This window comes from Phyllopteryx taeniolatus, chromosome 4, assembly GCF_024500385.1.
Source record: "Phyllopteryx taeniolatus isolate TA_2022b chromosome 4, UOR_Ptae_1.2, whole genome shotgun sequence".
Classification (NCBI taxonomy): domain Eukaryota; kingdom Metazoa; phylum Chordata; class Actinopteri; order Syngnathiformes; family Syngnathidae; genus Phyllopteryx; species Phyllopteryx taeniolatus.
In genome coordinates, this window is record NC_084505.1 from 24922513 (window position 1) to 24941278 (window position 18766).

An 18766-nucleotide genomic window follows, 5' to 3' on the forward strand; every position below is an offset into this window, starting at 1 on the left:
ACTTTAGCCATCAGGTGTGGTGTCACACTAGTAAATGAGCAATGAGGCTGATTGCGTCATTATCACTAGCTTTTATCAGAAGAGGCCCATGTGAGTAGCGTTCGATTGAAACCTATTGGGTCTTTTGATACGCGCTATATAAATCATCAGACTATTTTATTTTGTAATTATTACAGACCAAGGCGGCACGGTGGAGGACTGGTTAGCACATCTGCCACGCAGTTCTGAGGACCGGGGTTCAAATCCCGGCCCCGCCTGTGTGGAGTTTGCCTGTTCTCCCCTGTGCCTGCGTGGGTTTTCTCCGGGAACTCCGGTTTCCTCCCACATCCCAAAAACACGCATGGTAGGTTGATTGAAGACTCTAAATTGCCCTTAGGTGTGAATGTGTGTGCAATTGATTGTTTCTTTATTTGTGCCCTGCGATTGGCTGGCGAGCAGTTCAGGATGTACCCCGCCTCTCGCTCGAAGATAGCTGGGATAGGCTCCAGCACGCCCGCGAACCTTGTGAGGATGAAGCGCTACAGAAAATGGATGGTTGATGGATATTATAGACCACTATATTGTGCAATATGTTGGTTGCCACGCATAGGACAATGGTTCTTATTCTTGTTGGAGGTTCCAAACCCCGCAATTTTCACACGCCATTCATGGAACCTTTTAATAAATGAAGAAAAACAAAAGTTTATTTCAAATTCCAAACAGGTACAGTATATATTTCATTTGTGGACAAAATGAACCACATATCGGTTATACACAAAGTCAATGTGTTCAAAGAACGAAACCAACAAAACAAATTTCACACACAAAAAAAGAAAAAGATAAGCTAGTAGGGGCAAAGTGTGTGGATGGCACACAAAAAACACAACACAACAACAAGGATGCCTGCACATTGTGCGGCATATGGTTGCTCACAATTCACAAGCGAACTGGGAATCACCTTTCACAGGTAAGAATATTTTGGGGCTCTTATTTTCAAATATTCTGTGTCAATAGCACATGCTTCGACATTGAAAAAAAAAAAAAAAAAGTGAGAACTTTGATGGGAACAATGCCCTCGCCAACATAGCCGGCACGTAGGCACGTACGTCGCTTAGCCAGGCTGCTACAGCACGCTGTGTCATTTCGTATTATTAGACACAATTTAATTGCTGATCGTATTTGTTCTATTTTCTTTCTACGTATGGATTACTTGGGTTGTTCCCATCATCTGGTGAAAATTTCATGTCAGTAGCACCTTTGGAAATATATTTAGTGAGAAAAATGGTGACGTGTTAAATACTTAAGCTGCTGTATATTCTCGCTGTCTCTTCCTTTTTCTATCACTCCCCTATAAAAAGCTTATTCGGTCCAACTGAAATTTTCAACAAATATCCATCACAATACAAAGAACCACAGTGGGAGTATAAAAACTCAACTCTGGCGCAGTAAAACTGTTCCGGCACAAAAAGGGATACAGATTCTCAATTTTGAGAGACCTAACAGCTGAACCGGACAGGTATTGAAAAAAAATGTGTGCTAGGGCTAACGCGACAAGAGGTGGCCTGGCTGGTCCAACAAACACTAAAGTAGATGTGAGGTTGCCATGACAACGGCAGAGACGCTATCCGCCTTATTCCAATGTTACATTAATACCATTTGGAGATTTTTTTTTCTGTAGTTATCACTTCTACTGTACATATGACAGCTTTAAATTTCAATATTAAATACATCCTAGATCTGATCATCTTCCCTCCCTGATCATTTTCCCTTACTTCTTATTTCCAGATTAGTACTTTCGTTTTATTTTCTCTCTCTATCATGGCAGAGCGGCTGATGCAACAAAAGCAGCTTATGGCTCCACGGGGACATGAAGACCAAGTCAAAAAGAAAGAAATCCTTACGTAACGCAACAGTTTTTTGCCGAGCTTGGTTTTTTTTGGGCGGGGGGGGGGGGGGTATTGCAGATTGATACATGTGCCGCAGTTTGCCTTTATTGCCGTTTGTGTGGGGCTCTTTGCCTGGGGGAGCCGCTGTGATTTATAGTCACATCAGTCAGCCATAATAAAGCAGTCTCTAATGAAGCCACAGAAGGTGACCTTTGTGTGCGAAGATAAGATTCCAAGCACAAACGTGCCAGTCGGACAGATTTAACAGATTACGGGCACCTTTACTTGCCATCAATCTACCATAGTAAAAAGGGGAGCGTCTATGAACATTTTAACTACTGTTGACTGCGGCAAAAAAACTCCCTGTTCCCCTACACATCTGAAAACGACGTATTATGCGGGCCACCTGTGTTTTTGTAAACATCAAAAACATCAGTGGCGATTTCATGAACAGAAAAGACATTTTAGTCTTCAACAAACCCATCATGAACGTTTTTGTAAAAATCAACAACATGTTTTTGTAAACATCTAAGACAATTTAGTCTTCAACAAACCCAACCTACAACGTGTTTGTATCACCAATGAAGATGATTTTAGTCTTCTATCGAACAAACACGTTTTCATCCAACATTAAAGACGCCTACCTGCTTCCGTAAACATCAAAGTACGTGATTTTATAAACAGCATTGTTGAAATAAAAATAGTAGGGTCTTTAAAGGACCTACCATCAATTGAAGAGTCTGCATTAACAAACGTCAATAAACTGAATCAAACCAAAATATTTGTAAACATCTAAGACAGTGAGTTGTGTGATTTCCTAAAAACCAAAGACAATTTAGTCTTCAACGGAACTAAAAAAAAAATAATTGTTAAACACAAAGACACGTGTTTTTGAAACATCAAAGACATGTGCATGGTTTTGTCGCATTGAAGTCAATTTAAAGTCTATTCAGTCAATGTAGAGCTTGAATATGTTTTTTGCAAACATCAAAGGCACATATGTGTTTTGGTGAACGGAAATGGCAATTTAGTCTTCAACAAAAGTCTTCAGTGCATGTTTTAAACAAAAAACGTGAAATATAAAACAAAGTCCTCAATGAAGCTACTGTATATTTTTGGGCAAACGTCAAAGGGACACGATATTTTGTGAATGGAAAATACAATTTGGAGTCGTCAAGGAAGCTAACACATTTTGTAAACATCAAAGTGGTTGTTTTTCATAAACATCCAAAACGTGTACGTCTTCATGTTAAATTATTCAAAAAGGAAAAAAAAACACTAATAGAAACATGAAGGGATGCAGTGGAAGAGAAAACCGGGGTGGTTAGATGAAGGGCCGGTAAAGTCGAACGCCGTACCGCAAACAAATGTAGGCCGCGTATTCCGTCGGGAGAGGATGAGCCGTCAGGAAGACGAGCGACGACTTCTCCGGCGACACAACACCCGGATACATAACAAAAGGAAGGAGATCTCGCATGCTACTTCGCGGGAGGAAATGTCCCGCAGATTATAAGGTTTTTAATCACTCCGTTGTTAGGGAAGCTCAGTTGCTTCATTACAGTCTCAGAGAAAATAGGGCATGCGAGTTGAAGGCGGGAATTCATATATAAAGGCCTTGCTCTAAATACTACATCTTTGCAGACACCCATTTCCTGCATTTTGTCATTAATACTAATGCATTATTCAATTTAATCCAATTAAAAAGGGCTATTTTTAAATGTTAACATGTCGAAACTAATGTCTTTTGTTTCTAAGAGAAACATATCTATTAAAAAAATACAGAATAAATATAGCACAACTTTTACTGGTGGTTGAGAAATTTGTAGATTTAAAACCTGGATTAAGGAGGATTAAATTGTACGACTGCTCGCAAAACCCTGCGTTGCAATCTCAAGAGTTACTGTTAGATGTCAACTATAGCGTCAAAATGCTGCATCCAATCCAAAAAATGAAAATCACAGTTTGATATAGATGTTGCAAACAAAGATGCATTTTTTTGCGTCTACCTTAACATACATTTGAAAACAATGATCTAACATAAATTGCTGTAAACATAAAAGACGTGCACTTAGAATTTTACATGTACATTTAGCATTTATTTGCATTTCTTAAACATTTGTAATAAAATGTAATATATGTTAAATGTAAATATTTTTTATTCTACTGTTTTTGATAAATAGTAATCATCAAATAAATTATTAAAAAATAACATTTGAAAATGAGAATGAATCATGATTGTATTATTAAAGTCAACTATTTTACATATTTTATATACACATTGTAACTTTTCTTTTACCTCAGCCACGAATGACCTGGCCCATCTGTCTGTTTTAAAAATCAAACGTGGCCATTGAGAGCCTGATTTTGAGTCTTTTGCAAAGCCAACACATTTTTTTTTTTTCCTAAACAGCAAAGACATGTACATGTTAGTGTCTTGGTCTCTAAGTCTTCAGTAAACCCATTGGATATTTTACCCCTGTGCCCTTTTAACCCCGTCGTTGTGTTTTAGCTCATCGGAATACATCGTTCACTGCACTGCACTAAATCTCCAACTCCACTCGGGAAGTCGTCATGTGGACACAAGAAACAAGAGGACCGGAAAAGGCGGGAGGGAGGTGATTCAATTTTAAAACATGGCTAATTAAAGCTGACGTTCAAAACCTCCCCCCCCCCAAAAAAAATGAAATGAATCATAGTAAGCGGGAGGGAGAGGACACGTGTGACTTGTGAGCAGAGGTGTCTGTCCTTTTTTTTTTTTTACAGCTTGTGACGTTGCACTGCACATGCTGACCATATAATCACAGCCATGATGATAACACGGAAGGACGTGCTTGTTAAGACAATAACGTCAGCCTCCGGGTATCAGTGTCACACGAGGCAGACTCATTATATTTTAGATTACAAGCACAAACATGCGAGTCGGGCAGATTTAACTAGCGCCGTTACTCGCCATCAAGGTACCGTAACAAAAACTGGAACGTCTTTAAACATTTTACCAACGGGTGACTGCGTCAAAACAGTTCCTTGTCGCCAAAAAGTCTGAAAACGACGGAATATGCATGCCACATACTGTACATGTTTATGTAAAAATCAAATACACATTTTGGTAAACATCAAAGACACTTTAGTCTTTAACAAACCCCACATACACATTTTCGTGAACATCAAAAATATTTGCGTGTTTGTATAAGATTTAGAGCAGAGGTCACCAACCTCAAACATAACACATTTTCAAGCACAAAGACACGTAGGTGCCCTGCAATTAAACACATTCGCCGCCATTGACGGCTTTAGAAGTCAAATATCCATGTTAACTGGGAGGGCTGGCAGTGAATTGGCGATGTGTCCAGGGTGTACGCCATGTCTCGCCCAAAGGGCTAGGCTCCAGCCCACTCTCAACCCTCACTAGCGTTAGACAGGAAGACACGTAAGGCTTTTCTAAACATCAAAGATAAATCCAGGTTTGCTTAAACATCTAAGACATGTTTTGTAAACGCAAAGACGGCTTAGTCTTCAACATAACCAACATACATGTTTTAAAAATCAAATCATGTACGTGTTTGTGTCAACATTGACAACATTTTCTTTAGGGCTTTATTTTCTTCGACTGCGCAACTGAGTCAGAGCACAAAAACGGATTTCTGTGCAAGCGCAAGGCTCAGTGTGTGTGTTTGCCAATTTGGAAGACCGGTCTGCGCCAAACTGGGTGTACCGGCGTCTAACTTTTGCCGCAAGGTAGATCGCTGGCCTAACATGATTTTGGTGCCTCTGGGAGAGATATGGGAATTCCCCAGATGTGTGGGTGATATGTCAGACGTATTGCATTCATAAATCAGCCTAAATCATCACACTGGCCGACACGGGGGGCACGCCGCACACGAACGATCTGGGGCGGGGGGGCTGTGTAAACGGAGTTTACACGCTTTGACCTCCCGGACTCGAGCAAATCAGTTTCTTCTTCCGCCATGCCAACAACTGTCAAGAGCACTTCTCACATGCCACATTTAAAGGGAATGACAGGAGCCGCTTCGGTTGGACAGAATTGAAGTTGTCTGTGTTCACGCCCAAACTGGAGCAAAACTCCCCTTTTTAAATATGCTGCCCTGCACTCGTTTGTGAGATTAGCGACATCTGGTCCAACACACCTCCCGCAGAGAGTTACAACATGTGCCGGGTTTTATAGAGATATAGAAAATAGAGCCCTTAATCTTCAAAGAAACTTAAGATACATTTTTGTCAACACCAAAGACACGAGTGTGACTTTGTGAATGGAAAAGACTCTTCAAACACATTTAAAACTATTTTAAAAAACACATTTTAATCACATTGAAAACATGTTTGAACACATTTGATGTAGAGAGGGATGCGACGGATGAACCGTGAATAATGTAATGATTTACCTATTTGCCTACACAACTATATATTTTTTAACCTAACCTCCATTATTTGCTGAAAAACTCACCTATTGCAAAAGTGTTAATACGACTTGGTCGCTGGTATTTCCACCGCGTTTATTTTTGCTTTGGCACCATCTTGTTGCAGCTTGAAACTAGCCTGAAGTGAGATGAGGAGCTTCATGTATCAGTTTGCCGCCATCTTGTGGCATCTATAGGTAATTACAAACCTTTTTAGGGGAGGCCTCTGCTATTCGAGGCAAGGCTCAGCCACTGTTGTCATAAAATAATGAGCAATCCAAATAATGTGTTTTGGAAATAAAGAATATGTAACACTAGACTTTTGGGTTTTTTTCATCTTTTAATAGAAAACCAAAGAGTAAACAGACATGTATGCATACAGTCTCTTTGTCTTTTTTTAACAGCATGAGAAAAGAAATGTTCATGAAAGGTGAGATGTGGGGGACTTTCAAAACACAGGACCCCGGAACACCTTAAAAAGAGCTGTGATGAAATGTTGGTATTGTATATTGCACAAGGACTTTGACAGTAAATCATATCCGCCTGTAACCGCTCCCTTTTTTTAATGCAAAGTTCTTCATTGTCAAATAACCATTGCCATTGCAACTAATACACATGCGTTTCTCTATTATTGCCTTTGATTAGTTTATAGACATATTCTCTCTTTTATAGACATATTCTCTTTTTTTGTTTTAAATATCCATTTCTATCAAAATGTATTGTTCATTTGTATACGTTTTTACTTCCTTTGATCACAAACGTCACAAGTAGTCTAGTCTACAACATTCTGAGATACTCACGGGAAAGAGTCGTCCCGTCACGTGGCATCACTACAGCGACCACCTTGAACTCTGGGGGGCTGTCGGTGGGGGCTGGGAGAGTTTAACACTGGGTCAACCTCTAATCGAGGACAGCAGAAGGAGGTGGGCGCGCGCAGCAGTTGGGGCGGCGCACGTTACGTAGCATGGAACGAAACAGATTGTGCTGCCGCCGCTTACTCTTCTTACCCGCTCTTGGCGAGTCCACGCCCGTGATGGACTTGCGGAAGGAGGTCTGGGCGATCAGTTTCCTCTCCTGCTCCTTGATCTTGCACTGCAGGTGGCTCTGGATGGCGAAGCCCAGAGACTCGGGGTCCACGGATGCGCCGTAGACCTCCCAGGTCATGCCCTGCTCATCCCAGACCACGTCGTGGACGCTCTTCCGAGTCTGCTTCTCGTCATCGCTTTCCACAACCTCCGTCTGCTGCTTGCCAGGATCGGCCTCAGTTTCTAGGTCTTTTGTAACTTTTGCTTCCTCAGACTTGGATGAAGTATTTGTGGTTACGGATGGTTTGGTCTGGGCTGTAACAGCCTTGTCTGCAAATCTGGGCTTGGCAAGGACGTCCGTGTTTTGGGATTCTTCTAAATTGGTCGCAGGTATTTCCACTGCATTTCTGTTCTCTGGTTCCTTGCGATTGCCGTGCTCGATGTTGATCTGATACACCGGTTGGATGCTGCTGAGAGTTGAAGCGCTTTCTTTGGGTCTGGTCCCCATCTTCGAGTCGACCGCTGCAGCGGGGCACATTTCCGCCTCAACAGTGAGCCTCTCTGCGGCGCACGGTGAGCGCATATCGGTCGACGGCCCAATCTGGCGGAAGCCCAAACTCCCGTCGGCCTGGTAGATGACGGTGAGGCTCTGCGCATCCTCGAGGGCGGCGGCCTTGGGCCTGAAGGGCAGCAGGCTCGGGCTGGTGGACACGGCCTTGCAGCTGGTGCCGGCTACCGCCTGGACCTCAGCGTCGCGGCCCCGCTCGACCGCGGTTGAAGGCAGTCGAGGGGAGGTCATCGTAGAAGCCTCTCTGTAGAGCTTACAGCGAGGCTCAGTCTGACATTCCTGATGTTCCTGGACTTGTTGCGTCACCTGAGGCAAATACAAGGGATCTGTCTGCAGGGGTATTGGCTTGTGTTTGTCTATGGATACTTTGTCAAAAGATAATTTGTCTATCGCTACTTTATCTACAGATTCTTTGTCTACAGATACTTTGTCTACGAATACTTCTTTGATGTTCTGGCTGTTGGACGAAGGCAAAGTCGAGTTGAGTAAGGGAGTAGTTTCCGTGCTTTGCTTGAGTTTGGGTGGCTCATGAAGAGAAACGGAGTGCCTTCGTTTGTGACCGGGCTCCTTGGGACTCGACATGTCCTTGTCCTTGTGAACTGACACGCTCCCCGCTTCCGCCACTTTATCCGGTTCAGGCGCTAGGTGTCTCGAGTCACGAGCACTGTTGAGGTTGGATGAGTTATTCAGTGCCGAGGTTAAGACGGTAGCCTCGTCCTTGTGCGTTTTCACGCGGCAGCCAGGACTCTTATAAACTTTGTCATCAGCCAGGCTTAAAATGTTGCTAATGTTAGCATTCGCATCCCTAAGCTCTCCCCCTTCAGCCGCACCTTTGCCTAACAAGTCGACAGTCTTCTTAAGGGTACTAACGGGCACTACCGACGCAGTTTGATCCTGTTTGCAGCCGGGTGATGTACGACAAACCTGGGAGAGTTTAATGTCGGCCTCCGTGGTCCAGTTGGCGTTTGACTCCTTATTGGCGATTGCGTCCGCCGCAGCCAGCCGAGGCACCATCTGGACAGTCACTGTCCTTTTTGGGTTGGATCCCATGCTGGACAGGCACGTTCACGCTTGAATTGCTGGTCTAATCCAAATGTGTACTGTCCTATGGTGGGAGAAGAAAAAAAAACAAAAAAAAAACAGCAGCGGTCATTCAGAGCTGTTAACAACCACAACAAAGCTAACGTCAGTGACCAAATAATGTTCACCCAGAGCTGGCACATGCCTCCTTGGGGCCCTGAGCAAAATTTGATCTCGGGGCCCTCTGTTTCTGCCAACAATATTGACGATTGATGATTCACACACCAACTATAAACGTACTGCAGCGGTGTTACATGACAATAGAGGAGGGGTTGATTTGCACAACATCCCAGACATGATAAATCAGTAATTGGATACTGAATAAGTGGATTCCCTTCTATAGCCCTCCAAAAATAAACCAGTATACTATGCATTTGTCGTAAAAGTGTCATCTACTGTAGTTTATTAGTTTTGGTTGAAAAAAAATTTCAATAAATGGAACAGCAGTGTGCAAAATAATTTGCGGTGCCAGAACAACTTGCAGTAAAGTCCAGCAAATAATAAAATGACTTCAAATAATAAAATGACAGTGAAACACAGCAAATACTTAAATAAGGATGCAGCTGAACAGTTGGCATCTGAAACAAGGTGACAAAAATGGTTTAATATCACATTTATAAAGTTGAATAATTAGGTTTTAAGACTATGTAAAACGGGCCAAAGAACGATCTAAATAAACTACCTTAACCGAAACATTCAACTTTATGTTGCATTATTCTGTTCTTGCGGCACGGTGGCCGACTGGTTAGAGCGTCAGCCTCACAGTTCTGAGGACCGGGGTTCAATCCCCGGCCCCGCCTGTGTGGAGTTTGCATGTTCTCCCCGTGCCTGCGTGGGTTTTCTCCGGGTACTCCGGTTTCCTCCCACATCCCAAAAACATGCATTAATTGGAGACTCTAAATTGCCCGTAGGCATGACTGTGAGTGCGAATGGTTGTTTGTTCGTATGTGCCCTGCGATTGGCTGGCAACCAGTTCAGGGTGTACCCCGCCTCCTGCCCGATGACAGCTGGGATAGGCTCCAGCACGCCCGCGACCCGAGTGAGGAGAAGCGGCTCAGAAAATGGATGGATTATTCTGTTCTTCTTCTACTCCTACAAAAATGTGAATATAAAATAAAATACTACTCCAGGGGCAATAGGTTAACTATTAATTGCGTCGCTCAGTTGTCAACTGCTGTTTCCATAAAGATGGATGTCAATAAACACTCGCGTAAGCACGACTACAACCTCACTGGACACTTATTAGGTACACCTCCACCATCTAATGAGAGTCAATACATGAGCTATCAATGATTCTGCCTTAACTGAGATGTTTGGTGTTTTTTTTTTTTGGGGGGGGGGGGGGGGGGGGGGATTATAATGTCAGAGAGGTATTGATTTCAAAATATGCTCATTTTCTTCAGTTGGTCAAAAATATTTGAAACAGCTATTAGTATGCAGTTGCAAATGATGGGTGGGGGAGTGGGTGGACGGACGGACGGACGAACAGATAGACAGACAGACAGACAGATAGATAGATAGATAGATAGATAGATAGATAGATAGATAGATAGATAGATAGATAGATAGATAGATAGATAGATAGATAGATAGATAGATAGATAGATAGATAGATAGATAGATAGATAGATAGATAGATAGATAGATAGATAGATAGATAGATAGATAGATCGTTTGGTATGTTACTGTTACTTGCAACGTTTCCAAGCATCAATTTGCTGCAGAAAACTATCTAATTTCATTTAATTGGTCCGAAAATGGGCGGCACGGTCGCCGAATGGTTAGAGCGTCTGCCTCACAGTTCTGAGGACCCGGGTTCAATCCCCGGCCCCGCCTGTGTGGAGTTTGCATGTTCTCCCCGTGCCTGCGTGGGTTTTCTCCGGGCACGCCGGTTTCCTCCCACACCCCAAAAACATGCATTAATTGGAGACTCTAAATTGCCCGTAGGTGTGAATGTAAGTGTGAATGATTGTTTGTTTGTATGTGCCCTGCAATTGGCTGGCAACCAGTAGCTGGGATAGGCTCCAGCACGCCTGCGACCCTGGATGGATGGATGGTCCGAAAATGATTATTTACATGATTATTTTGATGATTATTTTATGATGATTTATACTACAAATAATGCATCTTTTTTTCATCTCTCTATGCCGGTGACAAATAGTGGCAGGCAGAACAATTCAGTGCTCTTCAACTGGATGGCAAAAGGTCCAATTAAACTGTGTATCTACTGTATCATTATTTACATACAGTAACACAGGAATCGATAGATAGATAGATAGATAGATAGATAGATAGATAGATAGATAGATAGATAGATAGATAGATAGATAGATAGATAGATAGATAGATAGATAGATAGACACTCCATCAACATTATCAATTTCATTGATGACATTATTGAAGACGATCAGTTCTAGTCCACACACACAAACACCATCAGTTTATATATATATATATATGTATAATTCATTGATAGCATGATTTCAAACCATGGAAGGGTCACACACAACATGCAGGTGCCTTAGTGGGCAGACAATTGAAGCGTTTGTGTTTGGCCTCTCACTATTCATGCACTCGTCTGTCACCACAGTGCAAATATTGATGGGAAAACACATCCTCGTTGCCTTCACACACATTCGGCTTCAGTTTCATCCATTTACGAATGAACTATCATGTTTCCTTTGCTTTGCAGCAGTGGGATTTCACGGCACAAACACAAACATGCAATGTGAATTGTTCTTTCTTTTTTCCTCCTGCAAGTTTGACCTTGCGGGTGCACGCAACATCATGATAAAGCAACGCGCTATTGTGGTGTGTGTGTGTGTATTAGGGGTGCAGAAACAAGAGCGAGGGGGTCGCTTACCTTGACAGCGGCGACTGCGGTTGGCGCATCCGTGTCGGCGAGCGGTGAGGAGGCTCCAAGAAGCCCTCGCATGAATATCGAGAAACACACTGGGTGACATGAGCCACGCCCTCCCGCTTGCCTGCCAGGAGCGGGTTTTCCTTTTTCTTGGGGGGGGGGGGGGGCGAAGCTCCGCACACAATTCGATACAAGCTGCAATGAGTCACCGCCAAGGTCCACTGTGTGTGCACGATGCATCAGACTAAACACAAAAATAAGGTGATGAATGGATGTGTGGGGCCATTGTTTCTCAGTTTTAGTCCGGTTCATTCACCTGCAATATGTCTCATAAATAGTGGGCAAATTATGATTGAAAGGTGCAAAATGCAACATGTCGCATCACTTTAATTGTGTAATGTGTACTATATATATATATATATATATATACACAGTGTATGCATAGTTTCCCCACTTTAATGTTTAAGCTCATCAAAGTAAACCCAAGATGGTGTTGTTAAATGGTGATTTTTTTTCTTTATTTATTATTATGGGGGGGGGGGGGGGGGGAGGAGAAACACTATTCAAAGCTACCTGGCCCTGTGTGAAAAAATTAATCCCCCCCTTGTTATATCACGAATTAAATGTGGCTATTAATTTAAATTTTGGGGGGTTCATTTTAACTGACCACTCCCAAGCCTGATTACCTCCAGACCTGTTCAATCAAAAATTCACTTAAATAGAACCTGTTTGACAGTCGGCCAAAAGATGTTAAAAAGCTGCAACAAAATCCCGCAATGCAAAGAAATTCAAGAACATATGAGAAATAAAGTAATTAACAAGGGTTACAAAGCAATTTCTAAAGCTTTAGGACTCCAACAAACCACAGTGAGAGCCATTATCCAAAAATAGAGAAACATGGAATAATGGTCAACCTTCCCAGAGTGGCTGGCCACTTACTATTATAAAATTCATGTATAATATATATTGTATTGTAATAGATATCATTCATTATTTGTGGGGGCAAATAAAAAGTCTACATTGTTATTATTGTACAAATTCATTTGTAAAAAAAAATATATGCTGTATTTATTATATATGTTAAAAAATGTATAATGTTGCAGTTTTTGTTACAACATATGGAATAGGAATCATTGTTTAATGTTAGAAAATATGTACTGAACAGATCATGAGATATGAATAGAGTATTTAATAGTTTTTCAAATGTACAACTAAAGCCGCCAATGCACAATGATCGTTAATGCATTGTATTGTAATATGCATTACATCATTAGGAATCAAGTATACAAAACAAAAAGTAAAAAGTAATTTTAATCTGTCAATTATTTAAAAAAATTGCAATACACGTTTTAATAGCTTGGCACAAAGGAAAAATAACTTCCCTGCACACAAAATAAGTGCAACGATGTGACAGACGCACTCGCACACACTGGTAAATAAACACAACACCAGCTAAGAGGGGTCCCGTGGCGACATCTTGTGGCCAGTTCGTGAAATGAATTTGAAATGAAAATAGTCAGGGGCATTCAAATAACAAATGCTGACGAGCGTGCTACGTTCATGACAGTCACGTTCAACCAAGTCTCTAAATATTTGTGCCTCTTTTACATACGCTTAACTGACATAACGGCATGCAAATCCAAAATGATATAGTGGGACGAAAGTAGGTATACATTGTATTAAATTATTTAAGGAGGGAACGAAATTAATTAAGAACGAAAAGAGGGACGAGGGAGTGTGCGCGTGTGTTTTATGAAGTGTGGCGGCGGTGGCGGCAGCAGCACTTCCGGTGTCTCCAGCTGCTGCAGGAAGTTCCAGCTAGTCCTGCCTGACTGCAGATTCGTCGACTCCGGGTGGTCGTTCCAGATAAACTTTTGGATACGTTATCTTTTTTCTTTTTTTTTAATCCTAAGAGAATAATAAGGGTAAGACGAAAGCAATTTAAAGAAACACCGAGTGTCAAACAGGTTTAGCCGAGTGAGCCAAGCCAGTTCCACCTTGGCTCGCCTCGGTGACAACCTACCTGTTGTCCGGACGACGCTTTCGCAGTCTTCAATTGGGCAGCAAGCCAGTTTGTTCGTGGACTTGTCGGCAAGTCGCACAATTGCTGCTGATTTACGTCAGCGCGCAGTGGACGCGACAGTTGACTCACCCGCGTTTCTAACATTTCGCTCAAAGTTTGCGCTCATGCTAGCAGTTAGCATTGGGGCTAGCTCAAATTCGCGATCCCCACTGCGCATGCTCTGAATTTAATAACCAAATGGTTTAACACACATTTGTTTTAACGCCAGAAATATTACTGCTCGATAATTTAATAAGCTAAAAGTAATAAATATCCTCGTTGTCTAAATTAGAATTTGAGTTGAGTTTTTGGGGATGAAAAGCAATTTTATAAATATTTTTGATTGATTGAATCCAACCAACTAACCACTATCAGTCATATTTGTTCTCGTTATGTTGTGACTTAATTTATTTAAAAACTAATAATGGAACACATAATTGTTGTAACGCAAATATTTCTGCTTAATAAAACCGTAAAAAAAAAAAAAAAACCTAAAACTAATAACTACTCTTCCATGTTTAAATTAGACAATAGATAATTTATTCGTAATGCCTTTCACGTTAGCCAATATGGATTTAAAATTAACCAGTATATCCTTTTTTCATATCCACTTTGTTCTGTAACCATGTTTTTTTAATGACCCTTTTATTTGTTTTTCTAATTTAGTTTGGTATTTTTCTCTGTTCTGTTCACATAACATAATGGAAGCCTGAGATTTTGATATACTGTGTGTTTGTGTGTGTGTGTATTTAAAATTAACAAAAGAAACTCACGTGGAAATATTTTTTTTTAATTTCCATTTTCAGAATCGACATCATCTTTATTGGCCAAGTATGTTAAAAACACGCAAGGAATTTGTCTCTGGTAGTTGGAGCCACTCTCGTGCTATCGCAAACAAGCCACCATGACAAAATATACAAACAACACAATAGAGTCATTGAGCAAAGTAGCACCAGTAATCTGGTAATGCTGATACAATGACAAGAATATCTGTGTTGTACCTTTTGATTGTAGTTACTTCTTTAACAGTTATTTTTCCTCTATGGACATTACAGGAAGTATGCTGATGCACATCTGGCAGTATGTGTACACAACCTACTTGAGGTATTGGATCAAATGGCTCCTCAGGCATGCGACGGGCACGTGTGAGCTGCAGAGGATATGCTCGAGATACGGGCCGGGGGCGGCCAGAGCAATGAAAACAGGTATAAATAATAGATATAATAGTAGAGCCATTAACATTGCATCGTCAAAGAACGCAAGCCATTTTGCACACTTTAGTTTGGTCAATAATTTGTAAAAAAAAAAAAAAATAACAGACCCACGTGGGGACTGAAGTATAGTATCGATGATACTTGTGAAAAAATATTCAATTGACCAAATTTGGACATGGGAGTTTTCGACAGATGTCCGTGATATCGTATATATAATATTTTTTTTCGATGTTCATTTTCAGTTTGTCTTACGATTGTGTGTCTGCCGTTGCAGAATACTCCCTCAAGTCGTCAAAGAGCAAGGTAAGCAGACAATGCACATCTTGATAGGTGTCAACAGTTTTGCTATTAGTCGAGCTGATGTAATATACGGCACGGTGGGAGCCTTTAAACACATTTCACAACAACACAATCCATCCTGATTTGTTTTGTTTGAAACCTGTCTTGTTACTCTCCGTTTTGAAATTAGTATCTAATGAGCTAAAATGAATAAAGCTGTTTGCATGTGTGCTCACTGGACACTACATTAGGTACATTTGTGCACTCTACCGCAGAGTTTCTGCAGAACAATTGCAGTGTTGACTTTTCCACGTTTTCTACAGTTGATGTGTTTTACATTATTCCTCCTTCTCCCTCTGTAGCTTCTACGAGGTGCTGTGGAAAGCAGCAGGGAGCACTTAGGAAAACACGTGGAGCAAATAATGAAGGAAAAGAAGATCAAAGTGCAGACAAATCCCCTGTAAAGTCACACTCGTTTGGAAACTGATCAATCAAGTGTCTTTATGTTTACATAACATAGCTACTTCCTTACTTCTAGTTTCAAGGAAAGCCTGCACACATCGCTGCTGCAGATAACGGGATACAAGAGCCTGTACGTATCCGTGGAAGACGTCAGGAAGGAAACGTTCTGCCCAGAGAACACTCAACATGAGGCTATGCTGTTGAAGGTATGTACAGGCAATAATGGACACAAATAATCCACCCGGGCTCGTTTTGTCACCACGCCAAAATTCTGATTTCAATACCTCCATAAAGGACCTCAATATCGAAACGATAGATTGAACGTTCAACGTTCCGCCGCATAACGGGATAGTTGTGTGTCGCCCACAGCTTTGGCAGCTGCTCATGCCGAACGTCAAGCTGGAGTCCAGGGTGACCAAGCAGTGGGGGGACATCGGCTTCCAAGGGGACGACCCCAAGACGGATTTCCGAGGAATGGGCATGCTGGGCCTCATAAACCTTCTGTGAGTGTGTTCTCCAGCGTTGTTACAAGCGTCTGTTCTGCTAATCTGGACTTTTGATTTTTTGGGGTGTTTTTTTTGGTTTTGTTTTGTTTCCTTTGCAGGTTCTTTAGTGAGCACTACACACAAGAAGCCCGCCTGGTCCTGTCTCATGCCAACCATCCCAAACTGGGGTGAGACACAAGCCCCTTTCACATTGCCTAGCTTTTCTCCACCCATTTTCTTCTCCACTGTTTTGCACAAACGGCACCGACACGGAATGAGCGGAGGAGTCGGCACCCAATTTTCCGCATTCTCGGTAGAATCATAGGCAGAACGGTGATATTGCATTCATATAGGGGGTACTGCTTTTTAAACGCTGTAAAAAAAAATGGGGTCGTGGCAGTTTTAGTTTCAACTTGAGAGAGCGCGACAATGGAAATAATACGGTCAGTAAAATATGGCATGATGCCGTGTGTAAGTGTGTCTTCCTGGAGAAGGGGCTGAAGTTTCACACACACCTCACTTATCCCGCCTTGCTGTGTTGAAAGCAATTATTGCTGTCCAGCAATTATTTTATACATAGCACCAGATGCTGGCGTTCTGCGTGAAAGGCAAAGGCGGGTAATTGTTAATCTTCTACGGTGTGTGTGTGTGTGTGTGTGAAAGAGGCAACAGTGTGCAATTTGAGCCTGTCTTAGACTCCCTGTAAAAGGCATCGCATTGTCTGATGGCTATTCCAGGTACTCGTACGCTATCGTGGGGATCAACCTGACGGAGATGGCGTACAGCCTGCTAAAGAGCGGTGCTCTCAAAGCTCATTTTTACAACACGGTGCCCGGTGCCCCAGAGCTGCAACACTTTCATCAGCTTTACTGTGAGTACCCCAACAGGACTTTCATGGTAAAAAGCGCAGAATGTCTGTCACTTTTTTTTTGGAATGCCTAACATTGTCCCCCACTACCTTTTGTACAATTTTGAGGGGGGGGGGGGGAATACTGCATTTTTAGTGCAGCACGTCAGCCGTCTTTATGGAATGCTGGAAAATAGTCCAGTCCGTGATTCGTGTACAAAAAGCATGACTAAAATCTTTTTTTAGATGACATGGCGTTACGTATCGTACCATTTTCTCTAGGAAATATATTGCCTGTTTTTGAGCAGCCTTTTGAAAGCCTTTGTGGAATCCTGGAAAAATAGTCCAGTATGCGTGATGCGCGTGGTAAGAAATCCCCTGTAAATTTTGTAAAGATAATGTGGCGTTACATATCATACCATTTTCGTTATTAAAAATATTGCATTTTTAAGTGCAGCATGTCGGCCATTTTCGTGGAGTCTCCTAACAGCTTTATTTATCAAAAATAGTCTTCCTCCTCCTATGTACAGCAATAACCATATTTGTGAAATGCTGCAACAATGGTCAAGTGTGTGTGATATGCGAACAAAAAAACAGTGCGCTATAATCTTTTTCTAGATAACAAATATACAATTTCCGGGGGGAAGTGTTTTTAGCGTAGCGTGTCAGACATTTTTGTGGAATACCTTAACAGCTTCACATTGATTGAACATTGTCATCCTCTCATGTAATGTTTTTTTTTTTTTTTATTTCAGGGGAAGGAGGGGGAAACATTGAGTTTTTAGTGCAGCATTTCAGGCATTTTTGTGGAATGTTGGGAATTAGCCCAGTGCCCATCATTCGTGTACAAAAAGTGTGCTGTAATCTTTGAGGGAGATATTCAAAGGACCGCACGTACTGTAGTATTTCTGTTTCTTGCGAAAAATGTTGGCTATTTTGTGGAATACCGTAAAATGGAAATTATATTCTAATTATATTTCATGCCTTCACCTCAGCAATGTCAGCATGTCGGCCATTTTTGCGGTATTCCGAAAAATAGCCCAGCGTACGCAACTAAAAGCAATGCAGTTTGTCTTGATTTTTGCTCATCTCCCCATGACAGGCTACCTGGCTTTTGAGTTTGATCAATTCTGGCTGGCAGAGGAGCCTGAAAGCATCATGCTGTTCAACCAGTACAGAGAGAAGTTTCACCACGTCGTCCGGACCCTCCTGAAGGATCCCTACGCGTCTCTCACGCTGAGCGCACCTGTCTGAAAACTACCACTACACCAAGGGGGAACGCCAGCCTGGAAGCGGACTGAATGAGACACGAGCACAAACCTCTGGGAATTTAGAGGTAACTGCCATATTATAATTATTGTTATTAGGGTCAAAAGACACTTCAGCAGTGGAAAATGGTATTTATTTTTTGGTCAACTAACACTAATACAATAATAGTAATAATGCAGCTAAAACACACAATACAAAATGATAGTTACTTGGCCATCTCAGGATTTTGATGTTTCTGTAGTATTGTGACCAATGTATTATTATTTATTTATTAATTTTTTTTTTCTTTTTTTTTTTTTTTTTTTTTTTTTAAACAAAGATTGTTTTATGCGTCC

The 18766-nt window shown here is 41.7% G+C and overlaps 2 protein-coding genes across 3 annotated transcripts; one reads left to right on the forward strand and one right to left on the reverse strand.

Annotated features, from left to right (window-relative positions):
- Positions 1-6612: 6612 nt before the first annotated feature.
- On the reverse strand, positions 6613-13959 carry gprin3b (GPRIN family member 3b). 2 transcript variants are annotated; one of them, XM_061770864.1, is made up of 4 exons: positions 13837-13956; positions 11817-12057; positions 8798-8978; positions 6613-8179 (listed from the first exon to the last, which is right to left on the reverse strand). In XM_061770864.1, exons 3-4 carry the CDS (start codon positions 8921-8923, stop codon positions 7181-7183), a joined length of 1125 nt encoding a protein of 374 aa, XP_061626848.1. In that variant the 5' UTR covers positions 8924-8978; positions 11817-12057; positions 13837-13956; the 3' UTR covers positions 6613-7180. The 2 variants fall into 2 exon arrangements, with proteins under 2 accessions (XP_061626848.1, XP_061626847.1); XM_061770863.1 differs by having other exon boundaries at positions 6613-8978; positions 13837-13959.
- Positions 13571-18709, forward strand: elmod2 (ELMO/CED-12 domain containing 2). Its single transcript, XM_061770867.1, has 9 exons — positions 13571-13738; positions 14931-15080; positions 15364-15392; positions 15731-15828; positions 15907-16036; positions 16200-16333; positions 16435-16503; positions 17053-17186; positions 18265-18709. Exons 2-9 carry the CDS (start codon positions 14936-14938, stop codon positions 18414-18416), a joined length of 891 nt encoding a protein of 296 aa, XP_061626851.1. The 5' UTR covers positions 13571-13738; positions 14931-14935; the 3' UTR covers positions 18417-18709.
- Positions 18710-18766: the final 57 nt, after the last annotated feature.